General features: G+C 40.3%; 1 protein-coding gene across 1 annotated transcript in view; it reads left to right on the top strand.

Moving 5' to 3' along the window:
• The window catches only part of LAMA2 (laminin subunit alpha 2), a 590,097-nt gene extending 573,933 nt beyond the window's left edge, over positions 1-16,164 (top strand). The window contains 6 exon segments of the mRNA XM_042456962.1: positions 1,767-1,956; positions 4,457-4,612; positions 7,582-7,735; positions 9,297-9,427; positions 10,999-11,221; positions 14,772-16,164. Of these exon segments, the coding sequence (XP_042312896.1) occupies positions 1,767-1,956; positions 4,457-4,612; positions 7,582-7,735; positions 9,297-9,427; positions 10,999-11,221; positions 14,772-14,929 (1,012 nt within the window). The 3' untranslated portion in view covers positions 14,930-16,164.
• Positions 16,165-24,428: the final 8,264 nt, after the last annotated feature.

The following is a 24,428-nucleotide window of genomic DNA, read 5'->3' as shown; positions in this document are numbered from 1 at the left end:
GTACATAGTCTGCAGGGACATCCCTTGGACCTGTGGGAGACCCTGAAGTTTATGTACTTGCAGCATGTCCAGCTGAAAGAAAGAAAGTAACAGCACTTCCTGCTGAAGGAAAATAGCTGGACATGTTTTCCTGATCCCCTCTCACTCTCTTAAAACTCAGAAAAACTCATGATTTACAAGCTAGGTTCAGAGAAGGGTAGCATCATTAGACATATGTGAGACATGTCTCCCAGTGCAGAATTTCTGCCTATATTTTGAAGTATGAATCACAGTACTTCATGATTCATATTCATATTCATGAATTCATATTCATGAATATGTATACGAATCATGAAGTATGAATATATCTCTTTTTCAGGTACAGTAAAGCTTGCTGGACTGTTTTGAATACTGTACTAATGCCTTCAGTTTTAACTCCATAGCCTTACTTCTGTTTTTTTCTTTCTTTCTTTTTAAATATTTTATTAGTTTGGCTGCTACCCATATTGGACTGCATGGTTGTACGTAGGAATAAGTTCCATTCTGCATTGTAGGTCTGTTCTTTAAGAGCCCTGGTGGCACAGTGGTTAAATCCCTGTACTGCAGCCACTCACTCAAAACCATAAGGTTGCGAGTTCAATACCAGCCAGGGGCTCAGGCTCAACTCAGGCTTGCCTTCTTCTGAGGTCACTAAAATGAGTACCCAGCTTGTTGGAGGCAGTTAGCTTACACATTGTAAACCGCTTAGGGAGTGCTTAAGTGCACTGATAGGTGGTATAAAAATGTACTTGCTATTAAGAAAACACATAGAAACTTGGATCCAGATTAGTTATACTATATAGCACTCAGTAGCAATACAACTACAACACATTATCCTTTTGAGTGGTAAACATAAATTTAAATCCACAAGAACAACCATGTAAATTACTTTGGAAAGAGTAATTTTGGAAAGAGTACTTTTTTGGAAAGAGTAATTCTGCTCATTATCCTGGACATATAAAAAATCTGGTTGAGATTATGGCCAGGTATCACTAAGAGGCTTTTGAATGTACTGATTGTGCAATCTGAGCTTATTTTTGTTACCAAGGGCTCTTTCACACTATACAATTACAGCACTATAATTCCATTTTAACTACCATGGCTGCATCCTCTGGAATCCTGGGGTTTATAGTTCAGTGAGGCACAAGAGATCTCTGGCTGAAAATTCTAAATACCTCTCCTTAGACTCCAAATTCCCTGGGTTTCCTAGCATGTCATCAAGGCAGTGAAAGTGGAATCATAGTGATATAACTGTGCAGTGCAAAAAGCCCCATACCTCTTGAGAGGAATGTTTGCTCAGGACTTTCCATAAGTTTTGTCAGTGGGTTCCAGTTGGGAGCCTGCCTATATTTTTCACCCTCTGGTATCTCATGCATCTTCTTTACTTCAAATGGCCTTATTCAACTTTCACACCCACTCATTTAAACGAATTGAAAGTCAAGGTGTGGCAGTTTGCTCTTAAAGGTGACTATTGGTCTCCTATGGACTCAGAGACAACTTTTGATCTAACTACTTTTCTGTACACATAAAGAATGGGTTGTTTCAGCCCTAAATCAGGCTTGTTCAGTAAGTGCATGAATATTACCTCTATGTACCTTGGCAAGTTCAGAAATGGGATATTAGGTGTCTTGGTTTTATTTGTCTCATATTTGCCTTTGGCAATGTTAGCTTTATGAGAATGAATGAAATAGAAAATAGATTAATGCTTCCTAACTTTCTATTCCCTCCCCCCTTTCTCAAATGTTTAGACTCACCATTGAATTTGAAATACGGACTAAGGCTGAAAATGGTTTACTTTTTTATATGGCCCGGATCAATCATGCTGATTTTGCCACTGTTCAGATAAAGAATGGCTTTCCATACTTCAGTTATGACCTGGGACATGGAAACACCAGCACAATGATTCCCAACGAAATCAACGATGGCCACTGGCACAAGGTATGACATCATAAAACCCCATTTGCTCATGAGCAGAATAAAACAGAGTAAAAAGAACACAAAATGGCAGTGACTGCAGAAACAATCAATATAACACAGCAGAGCTTAGGGCAGTCTTTTATCCAGATCTTTCACAGTTGTATAATGTAAAAGATCACCTGAGCTAGGAAAGGTACTTTGCTCACACAATGGCTGGGTTCTGGGGGCTGCAATCCCCAAAACAAATAATAAATAAATAAAGAATTTCCATTCTCTAATTCAGACATTAATGCTATGTAGATTTCAAATGCAGTTTTTCATCAGTATTTTGTTAATGAGCTGGCCAAGGATGTCTGGTTGTCTCTTGAAAATAGGGGAATGAATTGGGTGGGCTCTAAATTAGGAACAATCTTTTTGTATTCCCTCTTAGGAACAAACCAGTAAAATTCTCCCATTTTCTTGAGGTCCTTGGTCTTCAGCTGGTGATTTGAAAACTACTGTATTCATTGGGTTGTCCTCTGACCTGTGATAATGGCAGCTACTACCATACAACTATACGGGGGAGGAGGGGGCTTAGTTTTTCCCAAATACATTCTTGAACTGAAAATATCAGACTGCTCTGTTCTATATTTAATCTAGGTAGAGATATGCCACTTTTTTGTTTCTGCTCTTTGCTCCTATTGGACAAAATATACCAGGAGCATCTGTTGAATCCACCCAGCTTATGAATTTCTTCCACTCCCACAAAATGGAGACAGGAAAAAATTACCATGAAAGGAACCATGCCCACAGTGTGTACTTTAGTTACAAAAGGGGAAACCCTTAAAGTAAACAAGGTTTGGTTACCAGTCCTGAAAAATAGCAAGCTGAAGACTCAGTAAATGCAAATGAGAAATCTCCCAGGATCAGGGATTTCCCAGCAGACAATGAGCACTAATCAAGCAGACATTAATCCTCTTTTGCAGACCCTCCTACCCTGAGGCCTACCATTAGCAACAGAATAGTACACATGCAAATCACTCCTGCCTTCCCAGGTCACAAAGTATACACACACACACACACACACAACTCCTTTCCAGGCAAGCATTCTCTGAAGATGCCAGCCACAGATGCTGGCAAAATGTCAGGAAGAAACTCTTCTAGAACATGGCCACATAGCCTGAAAACTCCACAAAAAAACTATGTACTTTTGTTGTTTGCCATTATCCTAGCCTCATGAAGATTTTTCTTGAACAGCATTTGTAGTCAATGCATATTTGGTTGTCAAAATACATCTGGGTTTCTTTTTTTAAGAGAAAACTGCAAAAATTCACATTGACCTTCGTATTCCTGGTATTAACTGGATGGAAATATAGCTTGGAAATTATAGTATCCATATGAGCCAATTATAGTACCTAATTTGAGCCAATACTAAAATATGTTCATTAACTCTTAGAACTACAAAGTAGTAATTGTTGGGAGCATCTAACAGCATCAGATATACCAGGATTAGCATTAAGAAAGTGTTGCCCATTACAAACGGGCACCCTAGGATGGACTCAGTCCGTGCTAGGGTTAGAAAGGGGCGTTTCTTCCAGACGCCCCTAACCCTAGCACAGACTGAGTCCGTAACAAATGGCGGTGGCCGTTCCACACAGCTGCTGCCATTTTGACATAACGGACGCTCTGCGTCTGCACGTCGCGCAGCGGAAGTGATGCCGCGAGTGCGCGACTAGCGCCTCACAGCGTCTCTTCTGGGCTGCAAGAAGGAGCGTGATTTTCGCGCTCCTTCTTTGCTGTGTCCGGGAACCGCACCGTTTGGCTGCTGCAGTTCCCGGACGCAGCAACCGGCGGCGTCGGCAGACTGCCGCAATCCGGCGGTCTGTAACGCGCCTTAGATTCTCTAGGAGGGAGAGTGTTAGCCTCTCTAGACTGTATTCTAGAATTTGGGCAGCCTAATCATTGATCTGCAATGTGTAAATTGCTGAATTTATGCAATCCCATACTTCATTGAGAGTATGCAGTAGTAACTTTAGTGGCACTTAATTGTGACTAGATCTGAAAACGATTACATTGCACATACTCCTGTATATCCTTGGACCGAGAAAGACTGGATGAAGACTATTTATCCAAAAGGAGAAATTATAGAACAACTTTTTTAAAAAAATCTCCAAAGTATTTTGGACGATAAATTCCAGTGACCATGCTGGTTAAAAAAATCCTAGGTGCTGGAGCATTACTGGGAGCGTCTTTGTTATACCAAAAAAAAAAAAAAACCCTTTTCCAAAGTGTTGCAGACCTAGAAAAATTGATAATCATTTTAATCTGAGGGATGTTACATAACATTTCCTCGCTCAGCTATGGAAACCCATTGGGTGGCCCTGGGAGAGCACACTCTCTCAATGTCAGAATAAGACAAACCTCCTCTGAATAATTATTGCCAAGAAAACCCTATGACAGGATTGCCATATGTTAAAGTTGATGTGAAAGTACATAGCAATAAAGTAGTAATAAACTAAATATCTGTCTTTTTTTTTTTCAGATCAAAATATTCCGAAGCAAACAAGAAGGTGTCTTGTTAGTTGATGGTGCTACAAACAGGACCACTAGCCCAAAGAGAGCTGATATTTTGGATGTTGTGGGGATGTTGTACATTGGAGGATTGCCCATTAACTATACAACTAAAAGAATTGGCCCAGTAAGTAAAGGAAACTTTTCTTCATTCTTCTTTTAGAACCCAAGCAGATTTTTGCTACTGTATATCAGCTGTCCCCATCATCTTGTTCATGTTGTATCCACATTGTGGGGGGAAAAATACAGTGGCCCACTGTATCAGCGGACTAGCCTTCACTGACTCAGATGTCCACAGATCATCCCACCCCATTATTGTCAATGTCATTGTGTTCATGCTGCTGTGCCAATGCGGTTGCATGCATGTCACCATCCATTGGGTATAATAGCACTGAAACATGCACTTTTTTCCTTAAACCACTGGGGAAGCCTGAAACTGAAACCCCACGGATGGGAAGAGTGTGCTGTACAAGTTGTATCCAGATTGATTTAAAACACTAGAAAATCCCAGAATTTGTCCCTCTTCTTTTTAGTTTTATTTGTTTATCCAATATTTTATGTCAGTTTTCAATACAACAACAACAACCAATATTTTATTTCTATCCCGCCTGTCCCATAGGATCAAGGCAGCTTACAATGATAATAAAATTCATACAGTATAAAAATAACCCCACTATCCTCTTCCTCCTTTAAGCAAACAACATCATATTTCCCACATAACAATAAAAAAAATACAATTTAAATCATTAAAATAATCAGAGATTGGAAAACGGGAGAATCAGTAAGATGGTCCATATCAGTGGGTATCCGAGTGAATTATTCTGGAAGGCCTGTCGGAAGAGATCCGTCTTGATAGCCTTTTTAAAGCTATCAAGATTGGTAATAGGTCAGATCTCTTCTGACAGGCCATTCCATAATTTGGGAGCGGCAGATGAAATGGCCCTTTGGGTAACCACAGCCAGCCTAGTTTTTATTGGCTGCAGTAAATTTTTCCCAGGAGGACCTAAGTGCATAGGGAGGATTATATGGAAGAAGGCGATCTTGCAAGTAGGTTGGACCCAGGCTGTGAAGGGCTTTAAAGGTCATCACCAACACCTTGTACTGTGCCTGGAAATTAATGGGGTGCAGATACCACGGGCCAACTGTACATTTATTTTGATTTACCATTCAGCAGTTGATTTAATGGGTCTACTTTAGCTAGGATGAGGCATTGCCTGGCATACTACATTGCAGTTATGGATTCATAAACAAGAGTTACAGATCTGTAACCGTTCCATATTCAGCTATGTTTTGTATTCATGATCGTGGTGCTACTGCCCTGAGTGATGGAGATCTGTTGTGCAGTAAGGGGGTTCTTCAGGACGATGCCATTCCCAAGCTGAAATACAATGAGGAGAAACCAGATCTTGGTGCTTCTCTTCATTGCACTGCAGTTCAGGGTGGGAGGAAACTGGGAACGTCATCCTGACTTTCCCCATTTGTGCTGCAAACCTCCATTGCTCAGAACAGCTCCCTGGAGTTTAAGGTAGTCTTGAGAGGGCATTTCCTTAGATCATTACTACCTATGGCCCAGTACAGACCATTGCGGTTTGCGGTGGCCTGGGGACAATTCTAGGGTTCAGGAGTGCGCAGCATCTGCATGCTCCGGAACCCTAGTACGTGACAGAGGCGCCATCTTTACACACTGCCATCCACACAACGTGCATGTTGATGACATCATGCGTACACACGTCCAAACAGCGCAATGCGTGCATGATAACACCATGACGCCCCAGGGAGCAAATGGCGCTGTGGCAGCATCATGAGAAGGAGCTCCTTTTGGGGGTGGATCGTTGTTGCAGCCATGCAGTTGCCGCAGGAGGAGGAGGAGGAAAGTATGGCCTCTGCCCGCCACTTTCTTCTAATCTGTACTGGGCCTATAGTGATTATAGCTATATAGCTACAAATGCAATGCAGAATCGCAACCATTATATTTATTATTGACTGGGAGAGCTTAGTAGTAATTTTTCCACTTTGGCCAAGTGCTCCCTGGTGAATGCTTTACATTAAATGACATGGAAATTAGCTGATTGGCTATATCACTGACACTGAATTAACCATCGAACTCATGGTTGCCAGTCCACCAAATCTTTAAAACTAGGCAGGAAGAGATAGCCTACTTAACTACCAAACAAATTTGAAATCAAAATCCTACTTCTTTAAACACACAAACAGAGAAAGAGAGAGGCCTTCCCTTCTTCACTATCCATACTCAGAATGATTTTTTTAGTTGTCAATAGCTCTCTCCAAGCAATAAAAACACTTGTAAGGTAGACAGGTTATTGACAAACTGCCCTCCAGTAAGAAGCCTGGCACTCAAAAGAGATATTTATTCTAAAGTGAATAGGATAATGTGATGGTTCAAGGATTTGTTGGAAAAGAAACATTGGCAATGATCTTCCAGGGAAGGAGCTAGCTGTCTAGCCTTATATATTTACTGCTTACAGTTTTTCTTGGTCCAAGCCAACAACCATTCTCAGCAATTATTAACAACAAAATTTGACCAGAGAATGAATTTGTGTTAAAGACAAGGACATATATTAGGAAGGACAGGGAGCCAGCTATTGGACATATCAAAGTTGCACTGGCAGGCAGAAATGTTTTCAGACTAGTACAGTGGTGTTTCACCCATTCTTGTCATGGTGGTATGCAGGTGAGATACACAAATGCTAACTGTAAATGCACACATTCCCTTTTGTGCAGTTATCCTGGGTAAAATTCTCAAAAGGGTGGAGCATGTTACATTTCTGATATAATTCATAGTTCTGTCATATATTCTTATATCACATATGTTCTTATAACACCACATCTTTAAAAAGTGACCAGGATTTTGTGTGAATTCATTCTTAGAATGTCAGGCTATATACAATAAACCAAGATTTATCACACTCACATTCTGTAAAACAATAATGTAAAAAGGCTAATTTATTTCACCAGTGAACACAAATGAATATAAATGCTAGGTGTTCCAATGTGCCATATTTGAACCTTTCAGTTGCAGGATCAGACATTTTGGGTAACTGTGTATTAACATCTTTATTTTTCATCCTTGCCCAGGTCGTTTACAGCATTAATGGCTGCATGCGAAATTTCCAAATGACTGAGTCTCCTGTTGATCTAGATAACCCTACTTCCAGTTATAACGTGGGAAAGTGCTTTGTCAATCCACAAGAAGGAACCTACTTTGTAGGAACAGGGTTTGCCAAAGCAGGTACTGTTGTGCAATAAACAGAGCACTAGAGGATTTTCTAATTTTATTCTTTAGGCCTTCTTATGAAGACAGTTACCAAAGGAAGCACATTGGAGAATAAAGACTGAAAAGTGAAGAAATCAAAGTACCATGAATGCTTCCTGAGGAAGCCAAGTTGAAATTAGACTTGTTTAATGACAGTAATAACTGGACTTCCACAAGATTATGGCTGTTGTGATGATTTGGTGTTTGTTTTTGAAGGATTCAGAACAAACAAAAATCTTCAAAACTCTTTCTAAAAACATTCAAACATTAAAATTACTTATGCAATCATTATTATAGTTCTCTCAACAAATATAAATAGATTTATGTTTTAATTGTTCTGTTATTTTTATGAGTGTGATGTGATGTGGATCCTCATTTCTCTTTTAGAAGTAAAATTGTGCTCCCGTTCATGCAAGAAACCCTTCCTGCCCACCCCAACCCACCCCACCCATGCACCCTCCAATACTGTGCCTACCTCTGAGGTGTGGATTGCTATCTTGGGAATGATGTGGGATCTGGTGGGCTGCAGTTACAGATAGGAACAGACTTGCTAGAGGGATCATACATGTCTCCTCCCAGGAATAGAGAGGAAACAGGATTCAAGCCTGTGATCACACAACTGTGCTTGCCTTTAATTGCACATGATGAGTCTGGCAGCGTTTCTTATTTATTCACACACATATATGAAGTTACATATACATGCACAATTTTTCATGGCACCCCTACTAAGTGCTGAGCCTCCCTTCTTCCTCCCATCTTTTTCATGCACATTCCCATAGCACAACATCAATTTTTGTACCTCCTGGCATTATCCTTAGCCTGCTTTTGTTCTAGTGGAGGTCATTATATGCCCCTCCAGAAGTTGTTCAAGGAAGCATTTCAGCAGTCGGCATGGCCAATGGCGAGAAATGCTGGGAGATGTAGTTCAATAAAAACAGGAGTGCTGCATGATTCTTACTCCATTTTAGGAGAATTTACCATGGAATGTCAATTTGCCATAGAATGTCAACATATTTAGCATGAGATTAAGCAGCTGGAAGCTAACATGACCTATCCTTCCTCTCCCCCATGACAAGTGCCCCTATTATAGTAGTTCAAGGAAGAAATATGGGATCATGTATTGGACTTAAGGTGGCCATATATTTGCTGGCTTCAATACAGGAACAGGGTTCATGGATTTGTGAGAAGCTGCATAGAAAAAAAAACTTAAATTGGTGGAGAGTCTCAACAACCATACAGTTGCAAGAAAAGAAAAAGTGCTGCGTGCCAGCCTATACCACAGGAAACAAAGAATTTGGACATTATGCCAGTGTCTCTCCTTTAGTAAATCCAACTACTTACTGTAGGTAAGAACTCTTAGCAAAAACTGTGTCCCATTACATTTTTTTTTGGTGAAAGCTAAGAGTTGGTATCAGATCACCATTACTAACATTATTATGAACAGCATTGTATGTGTCTGTGTGCAACAAAGAAAAAGGTCAAGGTGATATTATTTGGAGGGATTTATCTTATTCTGCTTTTCTTCCTTTTTCTTCAGTTGGAGCATTTAAAGTGGGGGTAGATCTGTACATAGAATTTGAGTTCCGCACAACTCAGCCAAACGGTGTTCTGTTGGGAATTAGCAGCCAGAAAATGGATGGGCTTGGCATTGAGTTGGTGGATGAAAATGTGAGTATGGAATCGTCACAATTGTGCTCAAGTATATTCTGCTTCTTAACCATTTTATGATTCTGTCTTCCATGATTTGTCATATCTTTGCACCACTACTAACAGAAAAACATAAGCTTCACCCACATTGCTATAGTTGCTAACTGTAAATATGCTTTGTTCTTTTTGAGGCACAGAAAGAGTACCTCTCCTCACATACAATTTACAGTTATTTCAAAATTTGGACTATATCTCTCAGAAGACCCTAACCAACCTGACCAGGATTCTGAGAGTTATACCCTAAAAAAATATAAAGCTAGAATCAAGGGTTTAGAAAAGGCTGTTTGTTTGTAAAGTCGAAGGCTTTCATGGCTGGCACCCATAGTTTTTTGTGGGTTTTTCGAGCTATGTGGCCATGTGTTCCTGACATTTAAAGTTTAAAGTAAACCAGTCCTGAAAGATAGCAAGACAAAGACTCAACAAACGCAAATAAGAAATCTCCCAGCAGACAATGAACACTGTCAAGCAGACATCAATCCTCTTTTGCAGATCCTCCACTCTGAGGCCTGCCATTAGCAACAAAAACAATATACATGCAAATTCACTCCTGCCTTTCCAGGTTACACATTATATATACCTAAGTCCTTTCCAGGCAAACATTCTCTGAAGATGCCAGCCACAGATGCTGGCGTAACGTCAGGAAGAAACTTTTCTGGAACATGGCCACATAGCCCGAAAACCCCACAAAAAACTATGGCTGTTTGTTTATTTGTTTGTTTACTTAAACTATACTCCTAGCAGGGCTAGGATTCTGAGATATGTAGTCTTATAAACTGATTTTTCAAAAGTCTTAGTGCCCCCTATATATGTACATTTCTTTAAATTATAGACCAGAGCCAGACTGCTGTGCTCACTTTCACAGCTGATGACTCATTTTAACCCCAAGTCAGTTAGCACAAATGGATTACCAAGATTTCTGTAATGAAATTTATGTTTGCCTTTTAAAAATCTTCCCATTGGTCTATTAAAATACTTTCTAGTGGGAATTTTGCATGGACCCTGTTACATTAATGCACTGCTCTACGTTTAATGGATGTTTTTCAAGTTGTTCGCGTTTGTGCAAACACTGTAATCATCAAACTCATTGCAGAAATACTGTCTTGTGTCTATTACCCATATTAGAGTTTGGCAGCAATGAACTGACAAGCTATATTGCCCATAATTCTGAGCTTTCCTGCCAAGATTGGTCCTTCAGCTGCAAATTAATTTCAAGTGGATTTTTGAGTACAGCACAGTTTCATACATTTATGTTGATTAAGTATTTAATCACTGCTTTTATTGAAGAGGATAACTGAGGCACTATTGCTTTTAATGGCGGGAGGAAGAGCACTATGAGCATGGCATATAACAGTATAACAAATCCATACAACAGACCCTTTGGCATGCTTAATATACTTTGCATCAAGATGTTCCTGTAAGGCAGATTGGATGTGACAGCACAGCAGCCAGGCCTGCAATTAGCAGATTATTATTTTGTTTTGTTTGTATAGCTAATTGGTTTTCCCTAATTATTTTTGTGATTTTTCCTCCAGGTGATGTTCCATGTCGATAATGGTGCAGGGCGGTTTTCTGCCATCTATGAGCCAGCGATATCAGGTAGCTTGTGTGATGGTCAGTGGCACAAGGTTATTGCACACAAGGTAAAGCACCGTTTAATGCTGACTGTGGATAGCCACCATGTGGAAGGTATCAGCCCAAATGCAGCTTCCACTGCAGCAGATACTAACGATCCTGTCTTCGTTGGAGGATATCCTGGTGAGTATATAACCTAGGCATCCACTAGTTCATAAATATGTTTCAGTTTCATATGGTACTTTTACTGGGATCAAGAAACGTAAGGGGTATATACCATCTGGAATGAATCCCGGTAAAACAAAAGCTGGTAAGTGCAGGAGGAGAGCTCACGTTGACTGTAGCCTCCAGTCAGAGCCATTCCATGATTAGACAGGCAGTTGAACATTTTTCCAATATAAGCAATTTCACAATGGACTCCTGGCAACAGCAGATTAGATTGTGGGGCATAGGGAGGCCCTATGGACCTCAGCAATTGGGCAACCAAGGATCTATTTGGCTCTGTATTGGTATATCTCTGTGCAGCATGAGACTGGCTGGCATCCTGTATGGCTCAATCATAAAATCATAGAATAGAATTGGAAGAGACCACAAGGGCCATCCAATCAAACCCCCTGCCATGCAGGAACTCTCAATCAAAGCATACCTGACAGATGGACATCCAGCCTCTGTAGCATAGTAGTTCTGCATGTGGAATTGCACTAAAGCTGGCCATTCATAAGCCCCACATTTATTATAGAGCAGCAATCAACAACCATTCTGAGCCCAGTGGAGATTGGGGAGTGAGCAGCAAAATCACCTAGCTGTGTCCCTGTAGCCAGATTCAAAAGTGTTAACTTATCTGCTAAGGTCTGCTGGAGTCCTCCGGAGGACTCGTAGCCAGATATTTTTCCCATATCCTCACTCTCTACCAGGCACAGATTAGCCATGGGGAGTGGTGAGGAAGCTTTACAATAAATCTGTGAGGTCCTTTGGTCAGTGCAGAGAGAGAAAGAGAATAGCAACTTCCACAACAACAAAGGCATACACCAGTGTAAGTTTGACATCTGTTTGCATATACCACTAACTCTCTACTCTCTATGTACCGAATGGAAGCAGGAGCAGGTCACTCAGATAATACTCCTGATTACTCTTAAGACATCACTAATGGATTCATTTAGAACATTCTGTAAGCTTAATGCAACCAATCACACATTTATTATCAAGCCACAATTAGCACAGATTATTCCCTCACTCCACTATTCCATACTGTCCCTGACCATGGAAAGGTGATTTGATTAAAACAACCTGGTGGAAAATCTATGGAATTTATCACACTAACGGGAGTTAAACGAGATTTCAAGTACATTAGAATTTAAACAAAACTTGCAAATTTGGGGGGTTTATCACACTAGGGGACTGCCCAAGTAAAATAACGCAAAGTTAATCTGAGCACAAAGCAGAGAAAAACGGCAACTTTTTTACTTTCGGGTTGTTCCAAAAGTAAAAAGCTGCTGGTTTTCTCTGCTTTGCGTTTGGATTAACTTCATGTTATTTCACGTTAATTGCGATGTCGTGTGATAAACTTTGGATATTTCCAGGTTTCCTTTGCTTTAAATCTCTTTTAACTCCCATTTTTTCCATGGGATATCGCTAGTGTGATAAACTCCTATGCCAGGCTTTGGTGAGAATTCAGGAGACAGGGATTCTAAAGCTGAGTGCCAGGCCCTCAGGAATACTGCAGTGCAGTCCTGGTTTGGCACATAGAACATAAACTAAACAACACTGCCCACCTCAGAGATCATTCTGTAACAAAAAGATGAATGTGTTTGCTTCAGTATGTTGTAGATCATTCAGCATATTTTACAAATACATACCTGAAGTATCTGTAAAGATATATGAAAACATTCACGTTTTATGAGCAACATTGCATGGGTGAGGGGAGAAAATGGATGCACAGGGCTTCTGCCGCTAGATAAGATTTGTCAGCATTTTGTTATTGAAAAGCTTAACAGTTATGGTGTTTGCACATGTGTGATTTGGCTTTGTGGTTTTAACAGCCTAAAAATTTGTCTCATACATCTTTTGTTCTGCATGGATAATGGGATCCTGGGAGTATTAGGCTAGGCTTACCAGCCTTGAATGAAGTTGACCTATATTTCCTCTAACTTCATTTAACTGAGGGGCCTTTTACACTTACAATTATACAGCATCGTGCTTTATTCTACTGTAACTGCTATGGCGACATCTTATATAAACCTGGGATTTAAAGTTTAGTGAGAGGTAGTTTGAATTCTCAACCAGAGATCTATAGTGCCTCACCAAACTACAAATCCAAGGTTTCCATGACTTGCAGCCAAGATAATTAAAGTGGATTTGCAGTGCTGTAACTGTGCAATGTGAAAGGCTAAATGAGGAGTTGAGCTCTTGGAGTTTGCAAAGCCTGTGAGCTCCAGATACACACAAATGCCTACCCGACTACACTGTTACCAGTGAGGTCACTGGGTGCCAGCTATCAGTGTATCTGAACTAATTTCTGAGGTACTATGTACAATCTACTCTTTACACTCCACAAGTCTGCAAACATTTAGAATATTTCATCTGTATATATGTAAAAGTTTGTAAAAAATGTACATATAAAAGTATATATAGATATGTGAACAATAGGGTCACTCAGCTTTTATGGTTAACAAATATTTGATCAGGGAAAGCTACTGTACAGGTACATCAGGCAGAACTACAGCATCTCTTTTCCCTCACCTCCAAACTCTACCTTTTTTTGTCCAATGTAGAACGTCTGCATTCAGTTCAAGACTGCAGAAGCTAAATTGGGCATGTAGTGCCATTGTGATCATTGATGTACATATAGAAGCTCACTTGATAGGCATGCACAGCCAGTGTGCATTCCACAGCACATTCAATTGTGTAACTTTGCCATTAATCATAAGGGCTGCAATTCATGGCCTTGCTATGGCATTTGTTATTGGCTTATATTCACAGTCCCTAGGTAGTCAATAGAGTAGGGAATATTTAGGAATCATAAAAGCCCCCCAGTCCTGACTAAACAGGCAGCAACAGCAGTTGACTGGAATGCAGCTGAGTGACATTTCCACCCCCATCCCCAAGCACTCTCTGGTTCAAGGAACAATTATTACAGTATCCTGCTTCTGACCATCGCCCGATCTTCGGGGGGGGGGGGGGGGGGCGGGCTATAAATATTGTTGTTGTTGTTGTTATCACATTGGGAGAGGCGGTAGAAATGTCCATGTATTGTCTCCCAAGTGGCAAGAGAGAAGATCTCCATTCCTTGCAGTGGCTGCTGCTTGATGAATCAAGATTGCAGGGGTTGGGATGAGAGACACTTCTTAGCTATATAATTAAGGTAGTTATGTAGCTGATCTACAGTCATAACCAAAGGTTACATAACATAATAATAAATCCATATGCAGAGAACTCTGCAATGTAGGCTCAGAGTACAATTTCTGCAAATACAGGACAGTATCAAAACATAGTTAAACAAATATTTATATTTAAATAATTGTAAAAGCACATCAGTAAAAAGAAAAAGGTAGCCCACAATCCCACATTTTTAAAAGTTTCTTCCTCAGCTGTTAGTTAGTTGCCTGAGTAGAAAGGTCTTTGTCCGCCTACCTGCTTGTCTTCCTATTTCGGAAAAATGAAGAATTCTTTTCCTTTTAGAATAGAAAGAGGTTGAAATAATAAATTACTTTCTTTTTCTCTCCCTCCCTATCAGATGGGCTGCACCAGTTTGGCCTGACCACTAACATCCGTTTCAAAGGATGTATTCGATCGTTGAAGCTCACCAAGGGAACTTCTAAACCACTAGAGATTAACTTCAGCAAAGCCTTGGAGATAAAGGGAGTTCAGCCTCTCTCATGCCCAGCAAATTGACATGACATCATCCAGCTCTGATACAGGCATAACCACTTGAAAAGAAGAGGGGGAAAAGAGTATCCCACATTTTAAAGGAAACTGATATATATGCAGTGCCTTTATAATAAAAAAAGTATTTTGCAAGTATTTCTGACTTCAGCCTGTGATATATTCAAAATGGTGCTACTTCAGAGTGTGCTTTTAGAGACAACTATTAAGAAAGAAATTGTTTCCCTTGGAGTAAATGAAACAGCAAATTACTCCTGTGTGATCTGTCAGTCCTTGCCCCTCAGTCCTTTCATGTGATATGTCAGTCCTTTCCCCTAAGTTTGAAGTGAAATTACTTTGCATAGTTTTGAGGAATGGAATTGTATTAATGCAGATCCCTGTTTTCCAAAGTATAAAGTGAGTCATGCTCCCATTGTGTGGATACTTTTAAGTCTTGACAGGTACTGTGTGTATATGCTGTGTACCGACCTTCTAGCCATACTCAACTGAAGCAGGAACCAACTGGGATATTGTCTGTCACTTGGGCTTTACTATTTCAGGAACCTTTTGGCTGTTGTCTCCAAGTCTGTGGCCACAACATGAACTGCAAAAAAAAAAAAAAATCAACTTGTAACTGTAATGTGGTTTGATCTCTTAACAGTAAAGTAGTGGAAGTGGATCATTGGCTCCTTTGGCTTTCCGTATGTGCCATTCAAAAGGGCAATCCACATGAGGGACCCATTTCAGGTAGGCAGGACTAAGAGATTTTACCTGGAGGCAAGGCATAATGGGGTGGTGAGATTTCCAGAAAGAGTCTTGGACATACTCAAGAGTAATTTCCCAAAAAAAGGGGGAGGGGAGTATAAACTTTTTTTAAAAAACCACTTTGCGTTGGGAATAACAAGAAATGCAGGTACAGTATTTCTCAAGAACCCTCATGTGGTCTGATGCCTCTGGCTTTTCATTATTTAATTCCCAACAATGAGTTGTATCTACTCTGCCTGAATGTGGAGCTTGTGTCTCTCTCTGTAAAGGAGACATGTAAATTTTCCCTTTGGCAGCTATTTAGGGGAAAGAGGCTGCACAAGGCACTTCCACATCTATGCTGCTTCAGCAGCATAATGTATCAAATTTCAGTCTGGAGATACTCATCCATCTTTATCTTTGTATATAGAAGCCCAACATGCTGCAGTTCAAAAATGTTCACACCAAATAAACATGCATAAATCCCATAGTCTGTTAAAGGGGATGGGGGGGTGGGGGGAGAACAATGCTATTGAGGTATTGTCTTCCAGATTCTGAATTTAAATGTTTCCCAAGCTGCTAATTTTTCTATGCTCAGTTTATATAATGAACTGTTCCTGTGATATACAAGACAGCATTTTCTTTGTATGTCTAGGGGTTGGGGGGGGGGGGGGGGTTGAGAGGACAATGGCAATATTTGCTACCTAAATAGTTTGTGTAATGTTATTTACAAAAAACGTATTGGAATGAAATCCTAATATATCATTTGAATTACAATGCAACGCTATGTGTTTCTTTCAACAATAACAATTACAATAAAAGCATTCACACACAGTGGCCAGAATCCTTTTGGTCCACTACGTTGTTAGCAGTGGCAACAGGAGAAAAGGCTAGTGAATATAGCAGTTGGGAAGAAGAGAAGGAAGGAAGGCATCAGAAAACTAGACTTTTCTACAAACAGACTATGACTGAGAACCTACCTGAACCAAGCAGAGTATTATGTTCCACCCACATAGTTCTGTGTCCGCCCCACTCTCTGCATATGGAGTGGTCTTCTAACCCCATCCAACCCTGCCTCTCAAGCTATCATATTCCAAGAGGACCAGCTGCTACTACTATTTACACAAGAAAGGTGAGGGAGCAGCGGGCAAGTCAGATGATGTCTTATCTTGGCACAAAAAGAAAAAGACGTGGGAGTGCATTCACACTAACAGGAATCCACTCAGTGCCTGCTTTCTGGCCAGTCTATGGGAGATAGATACGGTGGCAGTGAAATATCTCCCCTTGAGAGGTGGAAGGGCCCCCTGTCAGTCAATTGGACACCACCATTTACTTACTCACCATTTCCTTATTGCTACCACCACATCATCTCCAACTGGTGTTACTCCCAGGATCATTTTGAGGTCCAGCAGAACCAACGGAGGCATGTTCCTGTCCAGTTGCCTGCATAAGTCATCCACCAAGCTGACCAAATTGGTTTCTGTCCCATAACCAGATCTGAAACCAGATTGAAATGGATTTAAATAATCCTTTTCATCCTAATCCTTGGAGTTGAGTAGCCACCACTCACTGTACCAAGAAACATGAATTGTAACAACTTATAGCACTTGGGAGAGAACCATGGTTGTCATGGAGGCCATGAAGTCCTGTGCCACTCCTGACAGGAAAGCATGAAGATTTGAGGTCTCCCAGCACTAATAGACGAAGAGATTCCAACACCAACTCCAAGGCTAGCTTAGAAAGGGAGACTGTTGAGCAGCGGGATGGGTACTACACCAGCTCTACTCTCTATTCTTTAGGTATACACCCACAAGCCCTGCAGCCTGTGTGATAGGGCCTCTGGTCAGAAGAATGGAATCACAATCACCTGATGCTACACAGAAACACCTGGTGAGCATAACTGAGAGAAATCCACACATACCCACTAGTCTCCTCCTGACAAGGCTCTGTGATATATGTCGGGTTGCCATGCTCATCCAGAATCAAATGCTGATTGGAAATGTCACAGTATCTATAATCACCAAGTGATTATAATTTTTACGATCACCAAGGCTATCCATGCTATTTGAGCTGGGACACAGTTTGGGGACAAGCAGGATCCTTATGTCCCTCTTCCATGATACTGCAATATTCTCCTCCCTCTGTATCTCCTTCTGTTCTATAAGACTGCAATGGCTGCTCCCTGGATCTGTTCACCACCTCCCTGCTCTGGAAAACACATCCTTCCTTTATTGGGCAGACAAACAGTTGTTGTCAAAACAACCAGTACAATATGCAGACAGGCAGATGGTAAAAGCAGGTAACAACTCTTGCAAGTTGGGCATGGAGATTTCCTTTTAGAGTTCAATAAGGAAGAATAATCTTTAGTAAAGATCTTTACAAGTTCCAAAGACCAGGTCTGAGTACCTGGTTCTCAAGAGGTCTTTCCATAGACCCAGACACTAATGAAGAAACAGTCCTGGCAAATCACCCATGCTGCTGTTGCTATACTGTCACCTGAGGCAGGGGATTCATCCCATTTTATGGAATAGCCACCCTGGCTAGTTATAAGGTAGTTTGCCACATTCTCCAAAAGGACACCACACATATACATTGTTCAGAATAATAAGATGTGTCCACAGTGGGAATATAACTTTTATCTGAAACTATGTTCTTCGATTTATTTTAAATCTTATTAATATTATAATTACCCACAGTATTCTATTTTTCATTCTATTTTTCTGGAACAAAATTAATACAAAGACAAGTCAAATCGATCATTTGAGATTGTCTAGTCTTAATTGAGAGCATCTTTCTAATAATAAAAGCAAATATCAAATCTCACACAATCTCACTTCTTCTAAGTTGGAAATTAATCATACTGAATAACATGCTGTCTCCTTTCTTTTCCTAATTGAACATAGTGATTTCTTTGCTTCTGACTGTCATTACTAATAAGTACAACCAAGCCAAGTGTGCCCTGAGTCTTCCAAGTACTCGTCCAAGTTATGTTTTGATGATGTTCTCAGCCTCAGTTTGATCTACCATCAAGTTCAGCATGCCAGAAATTGTTACCAGAATTGGTCAATACCGACCAACACCATCAAATATTTTGTTTTGATTTGTTTTCAGATCTCCAAGGACTTTATCACATCTGGCTGCTAAGATGCCACAATGATATAATTGTAGGAAATGAAAACATACCAACTTGGGGACAGTCATTTTCACAAAGCTCTTCAAAAGTGCCACAGTGCTGCTATAGTCTTGGGTTCTGTCGTCTGCATGCTGATATTCATAATCCCACATTTCTGCCCTGTGCCCTCCCAGCATGACTTTAGATCTGTATATTATTATTATTATTATTATTATTATTATTATTATTTGGCAGTCATAGCAATTGATTCAATAAAAAAGAAAAAAATCTGTTTTAAGAAAGAAAGAAAAAGAGAAAAAAGAAAGAAAAACAGCCTGCTTGGGAATAATGAGGGGGAAGGGGAAGGGAGAGAAGAGTAATCACATTATTCTTGTGACAGCTCATATCTCAGAACTGTAGCAGGAGGATCTTATCACATATGAATGCAGCGTGAATGAGAGGCACTGACAGATTTTGTCAGTCAATAAAAAGGGGCATTCTAGGAACAGATGGAAGCAGCAGCAGTTACAGAACAGACACAGCATTGTGTATTAAGGCGCAGTCACAGACACTACTGTCCTGCTTTGACAGCCTTGTGTGATGAAGTCTGTATGGAGGTTTATTGCACCTAGTGCACTGTATTTACATTTTATATATAGCTGTGTGATACTGCTTTTTATTATGTTACTAGTATTTTGAAACGGCCCTTGGGCTACTCAATAAATTGTATTGATTGATTAGTGTGATGAAGTCCCAAGTGACTCTCAGCAACATTTTAAGAAAGTTTCACATCCAAACTAAGACCTGGTGAAATGCAGGGACAGTACTTCTATGACTTGTCTCTCAGTCATTGTTATATGAGATGTCCGGTAAACTGGGTAGTAAAAAGTTTTGTGAAGCCACAAGCCTTAGGTTTTTACACACAGCCACAGATACACATGCATTAATTATATATGAAATATTGTATATAAGAGAAACACGGAGCACAAAATTATCTTTCAAGTGTTATTATTTATTTTTTGCTGAATTGTTCTCTTCACTTTTCAATGAGAAGACTGGAGTCTGCTATGGCACAAACTGTTCATTAGTTCCATTATGCCAAAAATGAGAGCGCAGTTGGCCAGATGGCATATGTAGTTGCTAGGGAACACACAGCCTTCTCTTTCCCTTATTATTTTAATTTAGACCTGCTTGCTTCAAAATAACCTAAGAAATTATTGAAGATTCCTATGAATGATAAGGCTAACTGAAGCCCTGTTATGACATTACTATTTTAGCTTGACTTAGCATGCTAGCAAGGGAGCATCTAGTATCTCCCCTCACTCTGCCTTCTATCACTACTTTCCTCATGTGGAAAATGGTCTGAAGGTCTTCAGACAGGTCTGAAAAGAAGGAGATCCTGCTTGTGAGAAACGAAGATGTTGGAAACTCAGATACTTTGCTTTTATGAAACTGCTCCATACAAACAATAATGTTTCTTTTTCAGCCCTGCCCTTCCACAGAAGGAAAATTACTTTCAGTTTAGAGAATGTGATGACAGAGGAAGGAGGGCTATGTATTCCCCTCTTTGAAAGATGATTCAAAAAGGATAGGTAATGTCTGAAGAATAACCATTTATATAGAATCAAACCTTTGGTTTATTTAGCCCCAGAGTGGGCAGGCATCCTCGCTTTCCAGAACATGTCCTGCATTTCAGCTTTCTGTCCAAGAGGAATTCCATATGTTCTCCATTTTGAGCACGACTACAAAGCATGAATTTATATGTATATTAGCGTTTTTAGCTTTTATTTGGTAATGCCCTACATTTTTCTTGAATGTCCTACATTTTGTGGTGCCTTGTCCTTTACAGTTAGGACACCTGGTCACCCTATTTAGCTCAGGATTGTCTATGTGTACTGGCAGCATATTTCTAGCTGTTTTCTACAGCAGCCAGAGGAGCATATTTGAAGTAACGTCAAGCAGGGCACTTAATTTGCAGGGGAGGGAAGGAGGGACACCTGGGGCATCATTGTAAAGTGGCAAAAGAATACTGGCATAGGAAAGTTTCCCTCCCCTCCTCCCATATGACCATGTTGTGCTTTAAATTGCCCTCATCTCTTCCAGCCTGCACCACACTCAGTAAACAGTCAGCAGGCTGCCATTTAAGTAAAAGAGTGCCAGCTGATGCACTTAAACGTAGTATTTCTGCACTCTGTGCATGTGTTTTCAAGTACTATTACTGTGACTCATTGAGTGCCATCATGTTCATAGGAGAATTGCTGGGATGTGCAAAGGAAACAGCAACAAAGTTTAAATTCAGTTGCCAAGTTGAACTGCATAAACTCTGGGTTAAGCTTCAATTTCATTTCCATTGTTTAGGAATTGTTTGCGCTATTTTAATGGCAATTCAGCTACTTTCAGGGATAGCACATCAGGAAGACATTTCATGATATTTTCCTGCCTGAGTTGCTGCCAGTTCCTTCCTTCACATGAAGACAATAATCAGAGTGAACAGTGACAATAGGATGATGTCTTGTTCCAAGCTGGAGAACATAAAAATAAGTTAAGGGAGGGCACAGACACTGTCTGTGCATCACACAAACACAAAGTTCTGACTTTTTGTCTGCATAGCACATGCCCCTAGTGACCATACCTTAGCATCTGTCGCTTCAGAGAATTGTGTTACACCATCTAACAACAGGATCAACCCTGGAAAATCAAATAGTGTACAAGCACTTGAGAAATTCAGGTATACCAAATGCCAGTGATCGCGGCCGGCCCCCGCTCTCCTTCCTGGCTTCTAAGGAGGCCTTGGTCTCCTCAGAGGCCAGGAAGGAGGGACACTTTTTTTATTAAATGGAGGATGCCCCGCGCCCCTTCCTGGCCTCTGCTTAGTGGCCGGGAAAGGGCACGGGGTGTCCTCCATTAAAAAAGAGTGTCCTACATTTGAAAATGTTGTCCTACATTTGTCCCAGTTTGGTGGTCCTGACGTATGGCAACCCTACCCTAAACCTGAAAATCCCAGGATTCCATAGGATGCAGTCAATGAAGTTATTGTACCTCAAGCAACAAATCCTTTCAAATAACATGCCAATTCCCTTTGTAATGATCGCAACATCTTGTCTTAAAATGTACAAGAGGTAGTGATCAGAAACTAAATGTTACAAATACTAGGATTGGCTTTTATTACTAATAGCATTGCCTATCATTACTAATAGCTGTCTGCAGACATCAAGGAGTTTAAAGCACAGCTATTTTTACCCCAGAAAGCTTCCGTCCCTCAAAATCCATCAGCTAAGCATAGCTGATGAATGGCTTGTAGTCGACCTGCGACAAAATCTGCATTTTTGTGTACGATAACACCCATTCAAGGCCATTCAAGCTTGATCCCATCCCATGCCTGGATCGTGTAAAGATGGCTGTGCAATAAAGTCCCAAGAGTTCATTGTACAGTAGCAACCAGACTTGTGATGGCTGCAGTAGAGGTACCTATTGTTACTATTGCATATTCTAAAATGTAAAGTGTGTAGTAGGAACAGATGTGAAGAAGGACTGGGTATGTGTGTTTGTTGAATGACATCTCAACGTTTCTCACATCTGCATGGGTCACTGCAATCGGATGTGCAAGTTAAACACACTTACCTTCCAATGCCCAATAGAAAAAAAAAACACTCCAAATACAAAATACAAATATGAGGACATAAAATGTGCTGTGACAAAGAGCTGTCTTTTCCCACTTGAAGAAGCAATTCTAAAAACATGTTGGTTGTATTGTCTAGTTTCATCCTGAGTGAATGAAAGAATCAGAGGTTAGAGACACATGGCATGAACACACACATCTCTATGCTCCAACACCTCACCAGCATCTGCCGGCCACCACATCTACTTCATCCTTCAAAGGATACAGCCAAAGTGGAATGTGAATGTGCAAGAAAGGGAGAAAGAGGGATTCAGCAACCAAAAAGGTTCACTGAAAATAACAATGGAATCCCTTTGCATGTTCATTCCCATTACATGTTTTGCAGTGAAACTGCCCTGATTGTTCATAAATATGTCTGATGTGCCTCACTTAGCTTTAGTTTTACTGATGATCTCTCACACACACTCCCAAGATTTCCATGCACACTGTTGGCAAATTAAATACCATAAGATTTCAAGGTACTTCAACAACTCTTGATGAAAGTTGCTCTACATGCCTTAGGATGTTCAGTGTATCAGAAAACCTATATGTAAAAATTGGTAAGATAACAAACTGCCAGATTGGTAACAGGGAGTTCAAAATTTGAATCCATTACACCTATTTTAAAATCCCTACACTGACTGCCCATTTGCTTTTGGGCACAGTATAAGGTGTTGGTTATTACCTATAAAGCCCTAAATGACTTGGGTCCAACACACCTGAGGGAACGCCTCCTCCCATATAATCGTTCCCGCACTCTCAGGTCCTCTGGGATGAATCTATTGCAGTCAGAGAAAACTAGACTATTAACCACTTCCCAGAGGACATCTTCCACTACCGCTCCAAAAATCTGGAACGATTTACTGGACAGATCCACCAAATAACATCTTTAGGTGCCTTCAAGAAGGCAATAAAAATGGATCTTTTCCAGCAAGCCTTCCCGAACTGACTTCCAATTTTTCCACTTACCTAATTGTTTCCATTGGATTAAATGTTCTTGATTCATTTTATTGGTCATCGGTTGGGAATTGTTTTATTGTTTTATAGGGTGGGAGGGAGTTTGGGAACTTGAAATGTAATATGTCTTTTAACTATTGTTTCCGTGTTTTGTTTTTTGTTTTTGTTTTTTGTTTTGTTTTGTTTTTTAACTTGATTTTATTGTTTTTGATATCTTGTTACCCGCCTTGATCCAATACAGGGAGAGGCGGGATATAAATAAATAAATATAATTATATTATTATTATTATTATCATCATTATTATTATTAAAAAGGGGAAGAGTGAGAACACAGCTGTTTTTCACAAATGAGGATCTTCTTTCCATGCTCAGATTGCCATTGCTGGGTCAAAGCAATACCTCTTCTGCTCATGACACGAATTTGATGCACACCAAGAGAGTTCCTAGTTATGACTAAGGGCAAAGGAAACAATAGATTACGTGAAATCCATTTGTGCACAGACCCTTTTCCTGTGGATTTAAGCAAGGCCGTCCAAAGCCATGTGCCTCTCAGACCCTTTACCTATAGCACTGATTCAAAGTCAGTTGAGGGCCAATGGCTTTGCTAAAGCTCATTTCAAGGTAGCACTGTGGGATGAATCAACTTTGCCAAGCAGAGCAAGTCAATCTCATTTTCTACTCTAATGGAATGGAACTAGAGCAGAATGATACATTTAAATATCCTTGTTAGTACTTGGGACAACTCAGCCATGGCAAGGCTTAAAGATCTCTGCCACACTGTCACTTCCAGCTTGTGTAGAAACATATAAAAAGTCTGAAACACTTGTAGCAGCACATGCTTTATGACAGCTCTGCTGACTATCTGGCTTATTGCTTGCCAAGGATCATTGATTTGCCATGCTGGGATGATCACCTTAAAACAAATACCTCTTCATCTGACAAGGAAATATTAAATAGGCTTTGAGCATGATAATGCCTGGCTTTGATAAGTGACTACCTTAATGCAGCAGGCAATTTGCTATTGATTTTAACACGAACTGAGATATAACTCTGAACAA

This window comes from Sceloporus undulatus, chromosome 1, assembly GCF_019175285.1.
Source record: "Sceloporus undulatus isolate JIND9_A2432 ecotype Alabama chromosome 1, SceUnd_v1.1, whole genome shotgun sequence".
NCBI lineage: Eukaryota > Metazoa > Chordata > Lepidosauria > Squamata > Phrynosomatidae > Sceloporus > Sceloporus undulatus.
The sequence above is the reverse complement of the archived record's forward strand: the minus strand, read 5'-3'. Positions and strand labels throughout refer to the sequence as shown.